Consider the following 16,482-nt stretch of genomic DNA (forward strand, 5'->3'; position numbering starts at 1 on the left):
AAATATATTACACTGTCCATTCAGTGGCTGATGGACATTTGGATTTTTCCACTCTTTGGCTTTTAAGAATAATGCTGCTATGAGTAACCTTTTGCAGGTCTCTTGGTGCTCGTAGGCACACATGTTTGGGGGATACGTATACCTATCCCCCAAATTATGTTTTGGCAGATGTTCAGCTTTCATGGGTACAGGCAGAAACTCAGTGCCAATGTATGCTCTCATCAGGAGGGTACGAGATTCCAGTTTTTCCACATCCTTAACAACATCAATATTGTCAATTTTCCGTTTTGGCCATTCTGGTGGGTCCAGAGTAGTATCTCCTTATGGTTTTAATTTTTGTTTCCCTAATGGCTTGTAGTGTTCAGCATATTTTTATATTGTTATTGGCCACTTGGATATTCTCTTTGGTGAAATACCCATTAAGTCTTGTGCCTGATTTTTCTGTGCTGTGGATCTGTTGTTTCCTGATTTACTTGTGGGGGTACGTGAATTTTTCTGGATACACATCTTGCTGGGTGTATATATGTTTCTCCTTTAATTTCATCTTTTCCCTCTCTTAATGGCTTCATTTGAGAGGTAGATGTTTTAAATTTTATATCCAATTCATTGCATTTTCCCATTGGTTAGCACTTTTTTGTCTTTGTCTACCGCAAGATCATGTTTTCTTCTAAGAGCATTATTCTTTTTGCTTCTACCTTTCAATCTACAGTTTATCTGGAATTGGTTTTAGCATACGTTGCGAGGTTAAGGGGCGAGATTCTTTTGTTGTTTCCATATGGGTAGCTGATTGATGTCACACCATTTATTGAAAAACCATCCTTTACACATTGAATTGTTGGTACAGCTTGGTTGAGAATCAGCTAACCGTATATGTGTGGGTCTGGACATTGTTTTGTTCCATTGGGTCACTTATTTATCCTTGTGCCAGTAGTGCACTGTCTTAATTAGTTTATGAGTAATTTGTAATAGATCTTGCTGTCTGGTAATGTAGCTCCTCCAGCTTTGTTGTTTATTGAGATTGTCTATTTATATGTGAATGGGTATACAAATCGTGGTACAGCCATACAGTGGAACACTGCTTAGCAATAAAAATGAACTACTGATAAGTGCAACAACATGGATAAATCTCAAAAACATTGTGCTAAGTGAAAGAAGCCAGATACAAAAGACAACACACTGTATAATTTTAAAACTCCATTTATTTAGCATTTTAGAAAAGGCAAAACTATAGGGACATAGAAGAGATCAGTATGTCCCAGGGCCTGAGGGTAAGAGGGAGGGAGTTTACTGCAGTGTGGCAGAAGAATTTCTGGGGGTGAAGGAAATGTTCTAGATTTTGGCTGAAATGATGACTAAATGACTATTAATAGGCAACTGGGCTTGTCTCCAATTTTTGGCTATTCTGGATAAAGCTACTATAAACATGGGCTTATAGATTTTTATGTAGCCATGTGCTTTCATTTCTCTGGTATTTTCCTTTTCATTCAGTTAAAATATTTTCTAATTTTTGTTGTGATCTCTTCTTTTACCCATGGGTTATTTGGAAGTGTTTTCAATTTCCAAATATTTGAGTATTTCCCAGATATCTTTTTTTAAAATCATTTCTAATTTGATTCCATTGAAGCAGTTCTGTATGATTTCGGACCTTTTACCTTTATTGAGACTTGTTTTATAACTCAGCATTAGGCCTTCCTTGGTGAGTGTTCCTTAAGCACTTGAAAATTTTGTTTTTTTTGGTTCAATGATCTGTAGTGTTAGTTATGTAAAGTTGCTAGGTAGTATGTTCAAGTATTCTACATCCTTACTTATGCTATGTTTACTGATTCTGTCAGTACTGAGAGGATTATTGAAATCTCCAAGGGTATTTGTGGATTTTTTATTTTTCCTTTCAGTATGCTCTGTTTTCTTTGCATTTTGAATCTCAGTAATGAGGTGTATGTGCATTTAGTATTGTTATGTCTTGATGAATTAACCTATTCATTATTATGACATATTTGTTTTAGTCTCTGGTAATATTCCATAAATAATAATCTTATTTCACTTTTTTCTTTAAACATACTGTGTCATATTTAAACTGTGTTTTTTGGTAAGCAGTATGTGGTTTGGATTTGATTTTTAAACTTAATTTGACAAGATATACCATTAAATTGTAGACTTTAAAACTTTTTCATTTAATCTATTTGGTTGGGTTTAAGTCTACCATCTTGCTCTTTATTTTCTCTTTGTCCTGTCCATTCTTTGTTTTTTTTTCTTTTCTTGCTTTCTTTTAGATTATATTTTAGTTCTCTATTCTATCTCCACTGTTGGCTTATTAGCTGTACCTCTGTTTAATTTCTTTTAGCAGTTGTTCTAGAGTTTACCACGTGCATCTTAAACTTATCACAGTCTACCTTCAGATATTATTGTACTACGTGTTTAACATAAGGACCTTATCGTTTCCATCCTTGGTTTTATTGTCATAGATTTTTCTTCTATGTGTTATAAACCTCATAATACTTTGTTACCATTTTTGCTTTAAACTGTCAATTTTCCTTTAAAGAAATTTTAAAAATTGAAAAGGAAAGTCTCTATGTGCCTACACATTCACCATTTATAGTATTCCTTATTTCTTTGCTTAGATCCAGGTTTCCGTCTGATGTCATTTTCTTTTGGTCTGGAAATCTTCATTTAATGTTTCTTGTAGTGCACATGTGTTGAGACAAGTTCTTTCCACTTTTATTTGTCTGAAAAAGTCTTAGCTTTGCATTCTTTAAAATAAAAACCTTTATTTGGAAATAATTTTGAACTTATGGGAAGGTTGAAACATTATCATAACACATATGTACCCTTTACACAGATTCACCTGTTAACATTTTCCCCCATTTGGTTTATGAATTACTGTTTCTCTCTCTTTATTAATGTATATGTGTTTGTGTGTGTGTACATCTTTATATACACATATATTTTTCTTAAACTATCTGAGAATAAGGCGTATAATCTTGTCTCCTGAATACTTTATTGTGTATTTCCTAAGAAAAGAGATATTCTCTTTTATTGCTGCAGTACAGTTATCAACTTTAGTAAATTCATCTTTGTTAAATAGTTCTTTAATCTATCATCTCTATTCCAGTTTCAGCAGTTGACCCCATAATGGCCTTTATGGATTTTTTTTCTCCCTCCATTACATGATCCAGTTTTGGATCACATTATTAAATTTAGTTGTAATATCCTCTCAGTCTCTTTCAGTCTGGAACAATTCCTCAGCCTTTCTTTGTCTTCTATGACATTGACATTGGCATTTTAAAAGAATACAGTCTTTGTTGTTGTTGGTTTTTTTCCCCAAATAGAATATTCCTCATTTTGGCTTTGTCCTGTGTTTCCTTATAATTATGTTCAGGTTGTGCATATTCGTGTCCACAATACTATATAAGTGATGTTTTGTCCTTCTCAGAATATCACCTCTGGAGGTATTTGACATCTTTGTGCCCTTCATTTGTGATGGCAGGTTTGATCACCTTGTCAATTTCTTCACTGTGTAGTTTCCTCATTATTCCTAGTAAGAAATCTGTAGAGATCCACTTTCATACGATCTAAATATTCTATACCTCATTAAAATCTCACGCCTGTATTTAGCATTCTTTGGTAATTTTTACCTGAACTAGTCTTTTCTGTGTAGTTGCACAATGTTGATTTTCTAATTTTAGCCTTCCTTCCACATTTGCCAGTGGACACCTGCCATGGTTCTGAAAACAGGAGCCTTCCTTTCTTGTATTTAATTTGTCTATCATCAATATGGGTTCACAGATTTATAGCTTATTTCCATCCTTAATTATTTTGGTGTTTGTGTTTCTAGATTTGGCCAGTGGGAGCTTCTCCATGCTGATCCTTGGTCCTCATGCCATAGTTTCATTATTATCATTATTATTTTTTACCATTTCCTTATTTCTAGCACAGCAAGGTGGTGATTCCCTGTCCCAGCCCTGGAATCAGCCATTTCCCTGAGAAGCTTTGGTTCTTTTGGGGGGAAAACAAGATAAGGCTACCAGCTATGCTCATTGCTACCTGGTACCTTTGCTTCTAGACTCTTTCAGCAGGTGGAGCTCAGGAATATTACACACATATACATATGCATACATGGATATGTGTATACATACACATGCATGTATGCCTGTATACTACATGTATATGTATGCATGTAAATCCACTTATACATATTAGAAATCATGAGAACATACCAATACCTTTACTTTCAATCCAGCCCCACAGGGGTCTTCTTTACCTTTCTCTATTTCATATTTGTATTTCCCTTTTTCGACAGGGAGAATCTTCCCTCTTAGTAGCATCAGCATGTTTACTAATTTGTTCAGTTCTGTAATATATCTAAAATCGTTTCAGAATTGCTTCACCTGTACTACTACACCTCTCTGCAACCTGAGAAAGAATTCCAGATTTTTTTTAGTTCTCTCTACCCAGTCTTCCCTCTCCCCTCCCCCATCACCTGCACTAAGGGTACATAGTCATTTACTGTGCTCATAAGTTATTTTTCCCCTTTATTGTGGTTATGTTATTTGAAGTAATATAGTGACAGTTCATTTGTTTCACTTTGTTTCCAATTTAAAAAAATAAATTTATTTATTTGTTTTTATTTTCGGCTGTGTTGGGTTTTCGTTGCTGCGTGCGGGCTTTCTCTAGTTGCGGCGAGCGGGGGCTACTCTCCGTTACAGTGCACGGGCTTCTCATTGCAGTGGCTTCTCTTGTTGCAGAGCACGGGCTCTAGGCGCACGGGCTTCGGTAGTTGTGGCTCGCGGGCTCAGTTGCTCCATAGCATATGAGATCTTCCTGGGCCAGGGCTCGAATCCGTGTCCCCTGCATTGGCAGGCAGATTCTTAACCACTGTGCCACCAGGGAAGCCCTTTGTTTCCAATTTTTATTGTTTTTATTTAGTTTCCTCTTCTAAGTATGAGAAATTAATAACAGATATATCATTTAAACTGCTTTAAAGAGAGATACAGTTGACCCTTGAACAACATGGGTTTGAACTGCAGATTATATGCAGATTTTTTTCAGTAAATATAGTACCTGTGTTTTAATTTTACAGATCTTTAAATTAAGTAAGTGTGGGGGGAAGTTTGTATGGCAGGCTGGGAGCATCAGCAGTGTTTAGCTGGAGTAAGGAGTAGGTCCGATATTGTCAGAAAGGTTTCTGATCTCTCCCTTTCACTGACCTTTGCTTAAAATAGGTTTTTCTTGAGACTTTTTTTTTCTTTCTTCTGTGAGTGTTGGTGGTTCTGGATTGCAGGCTTCACCAGAGACGAGTCTGGGATATTGTGAAGATAAAAAGAAAACCCGGGGAACGTACCACAGAGTTGTTCCTCAAATTCTGAGGTCCTTAGCCAGTCCATTTTCCTCCTTCCACTTTCCAGAGTTCTCTTAACCTTGTCTGTTATATCCAGGGTTTGTAGTTATACTTTGCAGGTAAGATTATGAGAAACGAGAAGAGACATGAGTCTAGGCCATCTTGTTTGGAAACAGAAGTGCTTGTCCATGTATGTATTTTTGATTTCTGTTTTAGGTGCAAACACATTAGGATTGTTAAGTCTTCTTGGTGACTTGACCGCTTTCTGTAATTTCCCTCTTTGTCCCTGATAACATTCATTGCTCTGGAGTCTCTTGCGCCTCATATTAATATAGCTATTTCAGATTTCTTTTCATTGGTATTTACAGGATACATCGCTTTCCGTTCTTTGTTTTGAACCTATTTTGAATCTATGTCTTTTATTTAAAATGGGTTCTTTGTTGACAGTATATTGTTTGGTTTTTCTTTTTTAATCCAGTCTGCATTCTCTGGCTCTTATTAGTGCCTTTAGACCATTTACATTTGATGTAGTTGGCTTTCGACTTAACATCTTGCTAGTTGTTTTGTTTGTTCCATCTGCTTTTTGTTCCTTCTAGCCTTTTTTTTTTTTAAATATCTTGGATTAATTGAGTATTTTAAAAATTATATTTCATTTCTACTGTTGACTTATTATTGTACCTCTTTTTCAAAATTTTAGTGTTTGCCTTAGGGTTTACAGTATACACCTTTAATTAGTCACAGTCTACCTTCAGATAATAAACTGCTTTGCTTGTAGTATAAGAACCTTATACAACAGTTTACTCCCAGTCCCTAATTCTTTGTGCTGTTGTTGTCATGCTGTTAACACAATGCATTGCTATTGTTTTTCCTTTAAACAGACAATTATCTTTTATAGTAGTTAAAAATAAGAAAAGTATATTTCATATTTACCTTCATTTTTACCATTTCTAACACTTTGTTTCTTCTTACAGAGATGAATTTCTGGTTTTAAATTTCTTTTGCTTGAAGAAATTCCTTTAACACTTTTTTGGGTACAGATCTGCTAATAATATATTCTGTCAGTTTTTGTTTGTCTCAGAAAGTCTTCATTTCTCTTTCACTTTTGAAAAATATTGCCCTTGATATAGAATTCTGGGTTGGTAGGTTTTTTCCCCAACACTTTAAATTCTTCATTCTGTTGTCTTCTGGACTGAATAGTTTTTGATGAGCAGTATGATGTAGTACATGACTTTTATTGGTGTGGTATACCCCTTTTTCTCACTGGCTTCAAGATTTTCTTTGTGTGTCTATGTGCAGGTATATCATTGCGTTTTTGTTTTGTTATTTATTCTGCTTGATATTCTTCAAGCTTCTTGCATTTGTGGTTTGACATCTTTCATTATATTTAGTAAATTCTGGCCATTAGATCTTCAAATATTTTCTCTCCCTTTTTTCTTCTTCTGGGATTTCTATTATGTGTGTGTTAGGGCTTTTGATGTTGTCTCACAGCTCTTAGTTGCTCTATTCTGGTTTTTTTGTGGGTTTTACCCCCCTTTTTCTCTATTTCTGTTTGGGTAATACCATCGATCCCATTTTTTTTTTTTTCTTTTTTTCGATCCCATTTTTAAGTTCACCTATTCTTTCCTTAGCTGGGTCAAGTTATCTCTGCTAATGTTTTTTTATTTCTAACACTTCTGTTTTATTTTTCTTGACGATTTCATCTCTCTCGTGAAATGCCCCATCTGTTCCTGCATATTGTTCATCTTTTCCACTAGATGTAGCATATTAATCGTAGTTATTTTAAATTCCATGTCTGGTAGTTGTAACATCTGGGCAACTGATATCTGAGTTTGGTTTTGTTATTGTTGTTTGTTTGCCTGCTTGTTCGTGTATCTTGTAAATTTTGGTTGAAAACCAGACTTAATACGTGAGACTCTAAATGCTGAAGTAAATAGTATGAATGACTAAAAAATGGACTTGTCTCCTCTTCTGCTAGGACTTCACTGTGTGTGGTTGATTGGTTTGGATTTTGTTGTTGCTGTGGTTGTCCTCGGTTGACCACCACTTTCATATCCCTTGTGCTTTTTAGGTCGGTGCCTGAGCTACCAGAAGTTTATTTGTTTGTTTTTAAAATGTACCTGTATCACTCGCACTTAGGTTTTCCCTGTGAACCTGTGCCTTAAGGAGTCTTTCCATGCTCACTTCTCTCCCAGTGGCTGATGACAGTTACCTGTCACTTGGAGTGTCCTGTCTCCGTGGTAGGGAGCATGAGGGTTGTTCTCTGTTATTCTAGCTTAGCCTCCGTCTTAGGCAGGCCCTTGATTCTGGGTCTCACAGGTGGGTCTCTCTCAGTGATCCTTTGCCTCCCCAGGTGGCAAGGGTCCTCTAGTGGTCTGGGCCCAGGGCAGTTTCCTGACCCCTCTGCCGGAGTAGAGGGTTTTGTTTGTTTACTTTTTCTCTGTTTACCTGTGCTCTGGGGACTTCAGTTTTGCTGACCTTCCCTCAGTGGCTTAATGCTTTTGTTTCCTAGGGTTAAAGATCTGATGGGGCTTCATGTCCTTCCTGCACTGGGGGCTGTTCTTTCCCAAGCCTGTATCCGGAGGGATACTTTTTCTAAATTCCCATCCTTCCCCCAGTAGCTCTTGAGAGTATCCAGTAAGGTCTATAGAAAACCTTGGAATAGGTGTGAGTCCCCTTGTGTCTAAGATTCCCAGGATTTTTATATTTTCGTGGTGGTTCACCCTTGGCCTTTTGCAATTCATCAAAAAGTTTATCTGAGGGACTTTCCTGGCAGTCCAGTGGTTAAGACTATGCGCTTCCACTGCAGGGAGCGCGGGTTCGATCCCTGGTCTGGGAACTAAGATCTCGCATGCCTTGCTGTGCGGCCAAAAAAAAAAAAGTTTATCTGAAATCTTCTTACCCAGCGGTAGGATAATCCTTGTTTTCCTATGTCAACCAGTACTCGTGACCCCTCTCTTCTCTAAGGCACATGACTTTCCTTAGATTTCAGGCTAGTTGGTTTCCCTGTGACGTTAGTTCTGTTGGATTCGAGTAAAGTTACAGTTTTATAGGTTATCCAGCCTTTTCTCATTGTTAGGGTGAAAATGACACTATATCCAGCTCTTTACATCGCAAACAGAATCAGAAGTCTCCCCGAAAGATTTAAGCCCCAAAATTGCATCTAATCCTAGTACAGTTTCCTTAATACCTTAGAAGAGAGTGTGCCAGATGTTCTCTAACTTGAGTGATACTTGGGTTAGTGGATTGGGTAGAATGCAAGTGGTCCCTTTGCTTTCCTGTTATACCGTGATTCACAGAGGGAGAGATTGTTTACATTGTTTCTACTGGTCTTATGATATTAGGGAGGCAAGAGGTACCTCTCAGTGCTTGAAAAACAAACTTTGAAATGAGGTAATTGCATTCTTAAATGATCCTCTCGAGGACTGTCAGTTTTGTAAAAAACTTTTTAATAGAGATTATTTATAAGTTCTATAGAATTTCAATTCTTACGGTGAAGAATATGGTGATTTCCCCTATTTACCTGTTACCTGACTCAAACAGTTGTCAACTCATGCCTAATCGCCTGTTGTCTGTCATTTACATCCCTTCATGGATTATTTTGAAGCAAATTCTAGATATAGTATCTTTTTATGTATAAATGTGTGTAAGGGATTGTAGTTTTTTCCCCCTATACTATATGTGTATTTTAGTCTTAATATGTTGGCCTAGTAGGCAGAAGGATAGCATTGGCAAATTTCATGCTATTTGCATTCAAAGGTATTTATATATGAGATGGAGTGTATCTCAGATCTCTTTGATGTATGTGATTGGTAAATACACCTACTGACAAAAATTCTGGAGTCAAGGCCATCTACCCCCTAGTATTCGTAGACCTTTGTCTTTCCTTGCAAAGTAGACTGTTGTAACATTTTGTACATTGGAGTTTCTGTGGATATTCCCTAAGAATAGAATTCACTCTAACATTAATTTTCATATTCCATTGGAACTCTTGTTTATACCTGTATCCTCAAAGGAAAGAGCAAAATGACTTTGCTCTACTCTTCCAGTTATATTTTAAACTGTAATTGCATGTGTAAAAGTTAAGTGTTTTAACTCTGTGTTATTTTTTTTTTAACCCTTTTATTTTGAAATGACTTTAGACTTACAGAAAAATTACAAAGACAGGACAGGGAGTTCATGTATACCCATTGTCCAGCTTCATTGTTAAGAGTTTACATAACCAGGGTACATTGAGCAACACCATGTAATTAATATTGGCTATGTGCCCTTATTTTAACAGCTGCTGAAATAGTTCAAGAAATTGAAAATATGGAGAAGACTAGGATGCGTCTTGAAGCTAGTAAACTCAACGAAAGCGTATGTTGATGGTCTTTTTCAGTATCTCGGTAGAAATGAAGGAAGGAAAAGTCGAATACCTACAAAGTAAAGCAAACCAGTGTTAAATCTGTTCAGTGGGAAATGTACTAGAACACATTTCCATTTAATGTATTATGATTTACTTGCAGCTCATTTTAGCATTTTTATCATATTTAGAAGTCTTCTGGCACAAGATCAATCCAAAGTAGAGTTTATTGATGAATTACAGTTTTATGGAAAAAAGCATGTGCCCGTACATCAGGTAACCTTGGTATTGGTCCTTTTTCTGGTGGTTGCATTTAATAAGTTCTTTAACATTTAACCTCTGTGGCCCTTAAGATCTTCATCTGTAAAACTCAGGGGGTTAACTATATAATCTCTAAGATCCCCTTTTAGCTCTGGCATTCTGCAATTCTGTGGTTATACTGATGGTGAAATTAAGTAATTTTAAGAGTTGATGAGGATTGAGCATCTATTGAGCTTACTGAGGGAATCAGAGACCTAAATTTCTTCACTGTTGCCTTCCTCTAGCTTGATGGTCCAAAACTTGAGGAAAGGATACCAAAGAAGAAAATAGCCATTGTGTCCTTTGACACTGGAGGAAGTGTTTTGGGCTCTCCCAAGTAGACTTTTTTTCTAGACCATCGGTAATGTGTTTGTAAGGAAAGCAACAACCTTAGGGAAGTAAGTTTATAATCAGATAGTAGAAAAAAATGAGATTTTCATTGACTTTACTATTACCTGTGTGCTAACTATAAGATGGAGACTATAATGAATCGTGTAAGTACATTTCAGATCTTTTAAGTCTAAAATTTTAAAAAGTGAATTAGAAATTTCACATGTGAAGTCTTGTATTATTGCATTTTCTCTGTATACCTTTGTGTAGACTTGGAAAAGTTAGGCTGGAAAAGGTAGAAGACAAACAAGAAGATATGCCTTTTTAATGATCTGCTAAATGTCGCTTTAGTCTTGTAGTTTTATGTTACCTATTGTAGTAATGAATGTGGAAAATTAAATATTGAAAGTAGGAAACTTAATTGATTGTTGTCTTAATACTTCATAAATTCTAATGGAATCAGTGTTGCATTTTCTACTGATGAAAAAAAGTAATGAGTAAAATGTATGTTAATTACAATATTCAAGAGAAGTAAACCGGAGTTAATCTTCCTAAGTCTATATAAAACAGACATGAGAGATTATTTTCCTCTATTTTAAACATCCCCATTTGAGATTTTCAAGTTTATAGTACTAATTTCTATTTTTTGTCATTCTTGGTAATTTTTAATTAAGAATTTTTGGATTTTTTAGGTAATGGTTTTTACAAAGGACCAAACAGAAAAGGAAATAGATGAAATTCACAGTAACTATCGTAAGTTATGTGATGTTTTCTTTGTTTACAAAGAACTTGGGTTACAGTTTTTCATCTTAAGTATTTTTATATTAATGTTTAATACAAACTTTCTTGTTAATATTACTTAAGAGACTGAATTTTGGTTGAGTGTTTACTCAAGACAGTGACCTTTTTTTGTAACTATGTGTGTGCTCTTTGATTTGTGACTAACATTCTACTTTGAGCTTATCACTAAGCACTTTGCAAATATTAATTAGTTGCTCTCAAAGCATCTCTGTGAGAAGAAAATGGGATTAAAATGGAAACATTGCTGACTTGCCATCCTGTCCTCAGGCCAGTGACAGTATTTATGTGAAGAATTTCAGCACTCTGTAGCTTGCATATTTATGCTGAAGATGGTTTTCATTTTATTCATTATTACCAGCTTCCCAACTTTATCGCTTCATTTTCCTTAAATGACCTTTATATGTATCTTTCCCAGTGCTAGCACATTACTGTTTTGTCAATTAGATAGCTGCTTATTCTTTGGCTGGTTGGTTGGTTTTTAGTTTAAATTTAAATTTAAGTGCCTGGCAAACAGTAGATAGTTAATATTTGCTGAATGAATATTCCACACATGATATGCCTTAGTTGTGCCAAAAGAATTGTGTTTTCTTTTTTCACTTCTTAAGCTTTGAAGGGGCAGATACAGCTGTCATCTGTGTGGGGCGGGAGGATGAAGTACACAGGCACTAGATGTAGTTGTGATGGCCCGAGCCTTCTCGGAGTAGGGAAAGGAGGCTGGAGGATTCACGGACCAGAGGCTGAACCACAAAAGTTACAGCGCTGGTGCTCTAAAGATAGACAGATGTGATCGATCCTCTTTGATCAACCTTTGGGAAGCCAAAGTAATTTTTCATGATACAGGAGCTAGAGAATATCAGATGATCACTGAAGTGGCAAAGCTAAAGCCTGTAACAACAAGGAAACCAGAAAATTTGCATGGAACAAAAATAATTTAAATCACTAAAGGATGGTATCCAACAATTATGCTACACTAAAGAAAACGTGGGTTAGATATAGGCAAGAAAATATACAAATATCTATTGCCCACCATTTAAATATCTTTAAAAACTTTAATTTTACTAAATAGGTCAACATATTAAATTAATTCATTTAGCTCTAAAATAAACCTCGGTATATACTTTTTTTTTTTAACCTTTTGGGCACTTTCTAAAGCTCAAGCACTTATTATTAACATTATAGTGTAGTTGCAGTTTGATTTAGTATCAGGATCTAAATATACCATTGATGGTTCTTCTGTTTTTTAAACCTTTTTATTAATGTTTTAATGTACGTGAGTTTTTTATTTTTTTAATTTACTTTTTGGCTGTGCGGGGTCTTTGTTGCTGCGCGCAGGCTTTCTCTAGTTGCGGAGAGCAGGGGCTACACTTCGTTGCGGTGCACGGCCTTCTCATTTTGGTGGCTTCTCTTGTTGTGGAGCACGGGCTGTAGGCACGTGGGCTTCAGTAGTTGTGGCACACGGGCTCAGTAGTTGTGGCTCGCGGGCTCTAGAGTGCAGGCTCAGTAGTTGTGGTGCATGGGCTTAGTTGCTCCGTGGCTTGTGGGATCTTCCCGGACCAGGGCTCGAACCCGTGTCTCCTGCATTGGCAGGCGGATTCTCAACCACTGCGCCACCAGGGAAGCCCATGTATGTGGTTTTTAAGCACATTTCTCTAAGGCTTATTAAAAACTCTGACTCCTCGCCACCTCCTTGTCTCCATCTTCATTTCCTAGAATTAACAACTGTCAAATCTTTTGGCTTTTGTTTTAGTAATTACCTTCATGTTTATAAAAGATTATTCTTTCTGCTATTTCTTGAAGTGTTTCAGTTTTCCATGTTAACAATTGATTGAAGTCCTAATTTGAAAAATGAAAATTTAGCTCTTTTGTACATCCTGACTCTTACCTTCTCCTCCCTCCCAATTTCTGAATATTGTCATAATTTTTTATAAGGTCAGTATTAGTTAGAGACATTGTATACAGTTTGAACCAGGCAACATACAATACTATGGTTATGAAGTGTGTCAGAGTATGCCACCACCCAAGAATATGCCACCATGACATGTTGCTTTGAGCAGAAGGCAATTGAGAAGCAGCAGAAAGGAAAGCTCTCTGCCTTCCCCCATTTGCCTAAGTGTAGGACACAATTACAAAGGTGTCTGTCCCTCCTCCCCTCTCTATCCCTAGAAGTAAGTTAGTCTTCCTGTTGACGGAGAAGGCTCTGACTTAAATCAGCATAGCAGACTTCACTCTTGTTTACTGTGTTTTTCCTGGCCATCTCCCCATAACTGGCCTCCCGCACACCTTTCTTTTTTTTTTTTTTTAATCTAGCTGAAGATGGTATTTAAGCCAGTGTTCTAAGTCACCTCCAAGTGGCTTAGAGTTACTTATTTTTCTCTGGGTATCTTCCATATATACATGAGGTATACATGTTAAAAAACATCTGTTTGTTTTTCTCATGTAAATTTGTCTTTTGTTATAAAGCCCCAGCTAAGAACTAAGAAGGTTAGAAGGGAGATTATTTTTCTGCCCTTACAGTTGTAATTCCTTTTAGGAAAACATTCTGTTTTCCCTATAATTAGTAATTTTATTTGCTTAGTTTTCTATTTATGTGATATTAATTTATCTGTAAACTTTCCATGAGAAATGTCAGTGACTTTCTATTTACATTGAAACTCATAGATTATTTATCAACTCACTATTTTCTCCAGAGCAACTTACCTGAAGCAGCCCCCAGCCCTTTTCCAGGCGACTGTGACCCCATGCTTTGGGCCTCCTTCATAGCTACCCTGGAATTTCCTTTCACCAGCCTTCTGGGTATTCTCTCCTCCCTCCTGTGTCAGTTCACCTATTTCAGGATCCAAATCTGCCTCTTCTTTTTCCTTGTTTTGGTGGAATACATTTTTCCAGGCAAGTCTCTCGGGGAAAAAAAGGGTATATGGAGGAATACTTTTTGAGTCCATACATAGCTGGAAATATTACTTTTACTATTGATTTATTATTTGGCTTAGATAAATTGCCCACATAGCTAGTAAAAAGCAGGACTGGAAATTAAACCCACATTCATCCCATGCTCAATTTGAAGCCCTTTGCACTGTAGCATGCTTTGAATCTGAGTGAATAGCTTGTATGTTGAGAACTTCTTTTGAGTGGGGGTGGGGGTGCGCTAAGCTTTAGTTTCAGGTCATCTTGCTTAAAAAAAAGCTTAATTTTATGAATGAGTTACTTTGGTAGTTTTGTGATGATATATCTTTCTTATTTTCTTTAGCAGTCTTTTGGATAGACTTATCTTCACGAGTCCCTCTTTTAGAAGAGGAGAGAAACAGTGAAATCAATTTGAGGCTTAGTTGCAGATCTGTAGAAAGTGTATTTGATACAGAGTTGAATCAAATGAGTTTATTGAGTTACCTGTGGGTTTCAGGTTGCAAATGCTTTTGGTAGGTCTTCTTAATTAAGACTGAATTGCTCCAGTAAGAGGCAGAATCTTAGCCTGAAGGAAGTTACTCTACTTGCCTAACTGCCATGACAGACATATTTTGGGGATCTTCACGCTCTTCACCTTGGTAAAATATAGTTTTATACGCTGCCAAGAAAAAAAAGACAAACCTCCAGTGAACACTCCGGGATTACCTCCTGTAACTTTTCCTGAGAGCACCAGCTTAATCCTGTTAAGTAGGCAAGGCATTTTAGCTTAATATGTTCCTTTGTTTTTTTAATTTGGTTGTTCACTAATTCAGTAAATGTTTATTGAGCATCTACTATGTGCTAGCTGTTCTTCTAGGTAGTGAGTATAGGGCAGTGAGCAAGATACATAAATTTCTCGTCATGGAGCTTATATTCTAATAGCAGACAGATAACAGTAAATCAGCAGATGATTATAACAATTTTAGGTGGCAGATGCTATAAAGAAAATAAAGCAGAGTAATTTATAGAAATTATGGGGACATTAGATAATGTAGTCAAGAAAAGGTTTTTCTTGAGGAGTTGACATTTGAGATGAGTCATAAGTAAAAAAAAAATCTAAATGGGCTTCCCTAGTGGCACAGTGGTTGAGAATCTGCCTGCCAATGCAGGGGACACGGGTTTGAGCCCTGGTCTGGGAAGATCCCACATGCCACGGAGCAACTAGGCCTGTGAGCCACAACTACTGAGCCTGCGCATCTGGAGCTTGTGCTCTGCAACAGGAGAGGCCGCGACAGTGAGAGGCCCGCGCACCGCAATGAAGAGTGGCCCCTGCTTGCCGTAACTAGAGAAAGCCCTCGTGCAGAAACGAAGACCCAACACAGCCAAAAAATAAAATTAAATAAATAAAAAATGACGTAAAATTACAAAAAACAAAACAAAACAGAACAATATTGCTAGCAGAACTTCCCTGGTGGTGCAGTGGTTAAGACTCCGTGCTCCTAATGCAGGGGGCTTGGGTTTGATCCCCGGTCAGGCACAGACAAAAAAAAAAAAAAAAAAATTGAAATGAAAATAATGGCAGCCATTCACAGAGCTGGAGGAAGAGTATTGCAGGCAGAGGGAGCATCAGGGGCAGAGGTGCTGAGGTAGACACAGCGTCGGCGGGTGTGAGTAGAGTGTAGTGAGCGAAGCGGAAGAGTGGTGTACGGGGAGGCAGGGCCAGGTCCCGGAAGGAAAGACCTTGTAAGAGTGTACTGGGCTTTATTCTTCCTGCAGTGGGAAGTCATTGGAGAGTTTAGAAAGACAAGTAATATGATTTTATTTATGTCTAAAACGATGGCATCTGCTGAATAGAGAATAAATTGTAAGGTGGCAAGAAATAGTAAGAAAACTAACCGAAAGGCTCTTCACTCAGGCAATATTTATGGATCACCCAGACAGTATTCTAGGTATTGGGAATATAACATTAAAGAAACAGACCAAGTCTCTGCCCACATGGAGCTTACACTGTATTGGGAATAGTCAGACAGTAAACAAACGAGTAAGATGTGTCAGATAGTGATACATGCTATGAAGAGACTTAAGGTAGGGATAGAAAGTGATGGAGCTGCTCGACCGGAAGGGCTCCTTTAAGAAGGGTGATGTGATGTTTGAGAAGAGACCTGAATGAAGTGAGGCCATTTTAGTAAATTAGGTCAGGGATGTGGCATTTCTAGAGTGGTAGCAGAAGTAAAATACACAATTCAAGGTAAACTTTCAAAGTAGAACCAGTAGTACTTGCTGATGAATTTAATATAGGGGGTGAATAAAAGAGGAATCAAGAATGACCCCTGCACTTTTGGTTCAAGCACCTGGAGAAGTGATGATGCCATTTACTGAGATGGATACCAGGGTGAGGATTGTGGATGGGGAAATGGAATCAAAATTCCTATTTTGTCTGTGTTAAGTTTTGGGTTTTAGTGGATATCCAAGTGGAAAAGAGAATTAAGCATGA

At 37.0% G+C, this 16,482-nt stretch overlaps 1 protein-coding gene across 2 annotated transcripts in view; it reads left to right on the forward strand.

The window, feature by feature from the left end:
* The window catches only part of RAD18 (RAD18 E3 ubiquitin protein ligase), a 116,882-nt gene that overhangs the window by 53,058 nt on the left and 47,342 nt on the right, over positions 1-16,482 (forward strand). For both annotated transcript variants that reach the window (XM_032650337.1, XM_032650336.1), the window contains 2 exons: positions 9,615-9,691; positions 11,000-11,060. In XM_032650337.1, coding sequence (XP_032506228.1) covers positions 9,615-9,691; positions 11,000-11,060 — 138 coding nt within the window. The remainder of the gene's footprint in view (positions 1-9,614; positions 9,692-10,999; positions 11,061-16,482) is intronic.

Source organism: Phocoena sinus, chromosome 11, assembly GCF_008692025.1.
Source record: "Phocoena sinus isolate mPhoSin1 chromosome 11, mPhoSin1.pri, whole genome shotgun sequence".
Classification (NCBI taxonomy): Eukaryota; Metazoa; Chordata; class Mammalia; order Artiodactyla; family Phocoenidae; genus Phocoena; species Phocoena sinus.